At 49.3% G+C, this 3,546-nt stretch overlaps 1 protein-coding gene across 1 annotated transcript; it reads left to right on the top strand.

Moving 5' to 3' along the window:
• Positions 1-2,262: 2,262 nt before the first annotated feature.
• LOC149914533 (olfactory receptor 14C36-like) lies at positions 2,263-3,222 on the top strand. Its single transcript, XM_090126638.1, has one exon. It carries the CDS (start codon positions 2,263-2,265, stop codon positions 3,220-3,222), a length of 960 nt encoding a protein of 319 aa, XP_089982764.1.
• The last annotated feature ends 324 nt before the right edge of the window (positions 3,223-3,546 follow it).

Below are 3,546 nucleotides of genomic sequence, written 5' to 3' on the forward strand. Positions count from 1 at the left end.
GCCCAGCATGTGCTGGTATTCTCATTAGTGAAAAAGCACAGAAGAAAACAACCTATTCAGGATGGGTCATTGGATTCAGTGCATCCATGGTCTTTATGAAGATGGCACAAAGGCATTGGATCCACTGTGGGGCGTCAAGTTGACTAAGCAGCACAGACACTCCTGGATCTGTCTTTCCTGAAGGCCCTGTGCTGCATTTGCAGCTGCATGTGAGTGTGCTGGACAGCCTGGAGAACTGGCATGACATGACATGACGTGGCTGCTTCTGACACCGTTTGCTTGAGAGCCCATAGAAAACTGAACTGTTTTCTGTTAAACAATACAGATGTGTTAGCTCTGTCGTGCCTTGAGCTCCAGAATATTCAGCAGACGTAGAACAGAGAAAGATCTGCCTCTTCTTTGGAGAGCTCATCCATTTTGTCAGCTGCATACCTCTGCATGCTCCATGGAGAAAAGTGAAAAAAGACACACAAGTGCCATAAATTGCCATCAATGCAAGAATGCATCTGATGCAGAATATGCATCAGATGGAGAACAGAGAAAGATCTGGCTCATTTTGTGAGCTCAGCCCTTTAGTCAGCTGCATAACTCTGCATGCTCCATGGAGAAGGGCAGAAAAAGGGTCTTAGAGGAGAACTCAATGCAGGGTCCTCTTGTTGTTTAGGATGGCCAAGAAATGCTTTATCCCCTCTCTGGCCCTCAGCTGATGCTCAGGAAGGAAAGGAGGTGTCTAAGTCAGGGATTTCCCACGCACTTCCCAAGCACTAGCACACATCCAGGAGCACCCCAGGTACCTTGGTCATCACCCAGGGCCTGTGTGTGGGCAACTGACTCCCCGCTGAAGGACCAAGGACTCGGAGCAGGAGCTCACATGCAGGCAACTCCTTGTGCACATCTGAACTGAACCAGAGGAATCCCTGAAACTCCTGTTGGTCCGTGGGGAGCAGAATCTGATTTCAGCCCCAGAGTTTCCAACTAGCGATGAAATGCCTGCACTACCTCAGCTGGATCAGTGCCCTGCCCAGGGGAAGTCCACCCTTCCTGACCTTCTCAGTGTGTCCTTTTTGTTTCAGCAAACACTCTCTAATCATATGTCTGGAATTAGTCACTGTCCACTGGGCGTTTGGTGGTTAACTAAGTAGATTTCAAAGTAAAGTCATGACACGGTTGTTTTTCAGGAGCTGTTGGCCATGGAGATGCAGGGACATCTCAAGGGAGATTACCTGGGGAAAAAAAAATCACATCCTCTGTTGCAGAGTTGGGCCAGGCTCCTGGGACACAGGAAGCTCCTACAAGGGGGCAGTGCTGCAGAGAGACAGCTGTGCCCAGGAGCAGCTCTTCTTCACAGCACAGCAGGGCTGGGGGCATGATCCGCAGGTGACATGAGGATAGAAGAGAGAGGAAGGAGAGTTACAGTCTATGTGGAGTGTGAGCAGGCTGTGAGCTCACTGAAGGAACACTGCTCACAGCCATAGACACGGTAAGTCTCTGGCTGCAGGCAGTGCTGCTGCTTTTACTGGAGGGATCACTAAATCAGGGACTTCCCATTGCAGATCAGGATGCAGGGAGTCTGTGTTTCTTTATTATGAAAATGACTTGTTCCATATGAGGGCTTCCCCCCTCAGGGCAGGGGCCTTCAGCTGCCACAGCTTCTGCCTGGGGCGGGGGACTCACAGATTCACTGCATGCCAGAATGTTTCTAAGGACACTGTGCAAGAGGAGAGACAAGGCAGGGGAAGGGAAAGGACTGGAGGCAGAAATCTAGATGGGCTGTTCACTTAGAACACATCTCTGAGAGTCCTGATTCACACTATTCTCACTCATTATGTGAACAGTCACACAATGTGCATTCAGCCTCTCCTCTCTTGAAGGATAGAACAAACATACAATACTGTCGTATTCTCCAGACATGAATAATGAAATTAGCCTGCAGTCGGGCAGCTTTCTCTAACAGAAATTTAATGGCACATAGGATGGGACTGGGTGCTTTAAAAGCAGTTGGGTTAAAGACAGGGAAAGAGATGAAAATATCCAGGGAGATGGGATAAGATTAAAAAATGAGAAAAATATATAAGCTGCATCCTCGTCTTCTGCTTATGGAATGCTAAACTTCATGAAATTAAATTGAAGTTATGGAGCTAAATGAACATTGTGCAGAGAGAAAGAAAAAAAAATAAAATTATAGCAGAAGGAGTGCCTCTGAGAATGATCTTGACATTATCTTCTGCACTCTGCACAGGACTCCCTGCCCAGGAACTGCAGATGCCCAACAGCAGCTCCATCAGCGAGTTCCTCCTGCTGGCGTTGGCAGACACGCGGCAGCTGCAGCTCCTGCACTTCTGGCTCTTGCTGGGCATCTACCTGGCTGCCCTCCTGGGCAACGGCCTCATCAGCACAGCCGTAGCCTGCCACCACCGCCTGCACACCCCCATGTACTTCTTCCTCCTCAACCTCGCCCTCCTCGACCTGGGCTGCATCTCCACCACTCTCCCCAAAGCCATGGCCAATGCCCTCTGCGACACCAGGCACATCTCCTATGCAGGATGTGTTGCCCAGACCTACCTGTTTGTCTTTCTGATATCGGCAGAGTATTTCATTCTCACCATCATGTCCTATGACCGCTACGTTGCCATCTGCAAGCCCCTGCACTACGGGACCTTGATGGACAGCAGAGCTTGTGCCACCATGGCAGCAGCTGCCTGGGGCACTGGGGTTCTCAATGCTTTGCTGCACACTGCCAGCACATTTTCTCTGCCTTTTTGCCAAGGCAATGCAGTGGATCAGTTCTTCTGTGAAATCCCCCACATCCTCAAGCTCTCCTGCTCACACTCTTACCTCAAAGAGATTTGGCTTCTTGTGATCAGTGCCTCTTTAGCATCTGGGTGTTTTGTTTTCATTCTTTTCTCCTATGTGCAGATCTTCAGGGCCGTGCTGAGGATGCCCTCTGAGCAGGGACAGCACAAAGCCTTCTCCACGTGCCTCCCTCACCTGGCCGTGGTCTCCCTTTTTGTCAGCACTGCCATGGTTGCCTACCTGAAGCTCCCCTCCATCTCCTCCCCATCCCTGGACCTGGTGGTGTCATTTCTGTACTCAGTGTTGCCTCCAGTTGTGAACCCCCTCATTTACAGCATGAGGAACCAGGAGCTCAAGAACACGGTGAGGAAAATGATGCCCTGGTCACATTTCAGCAGGGATAAACTTCACATCTGTCTCAACAAGTGACTCAGTCTGTGCAATATCAAACTTATGTTCCTTACTGATTATAATATTTATTTATGTTTATCACTTCATTTTTCTTTGCTGTTCATATTTATATGTGTGTGTGTGTAATTATCATTAGTGGTTATCATGGTCCTACACATATGTTTGGCTTCCTTCCACTTGTACTGAGGCATCACCGTGCTCTCTTTCTCCTGGAGCCCATAGGAACTCTGGCTCAGTGCTGACTTTCTCACAGCCTCCATGTTCCACCTCTGTGTCTGCAGGCCAATGAGATGCCAGCAGGCACCGTGGAGCTGATATAGGCTTGATTAGCAAATGGGATCA

This window comes from Phasianus colchicus, chromosome 29 (genome assembly GCF_987193195.1).
Source record: "Phasianus colchicus chromosome 29, bPhaCol1.hap1.1, whole genome shotgun sequence".
NCBI lineage: Eukaryota > Metazoa > Chordata > Aves > Galliformes > Phasianidae > Phasianus > Phasianus colchicus.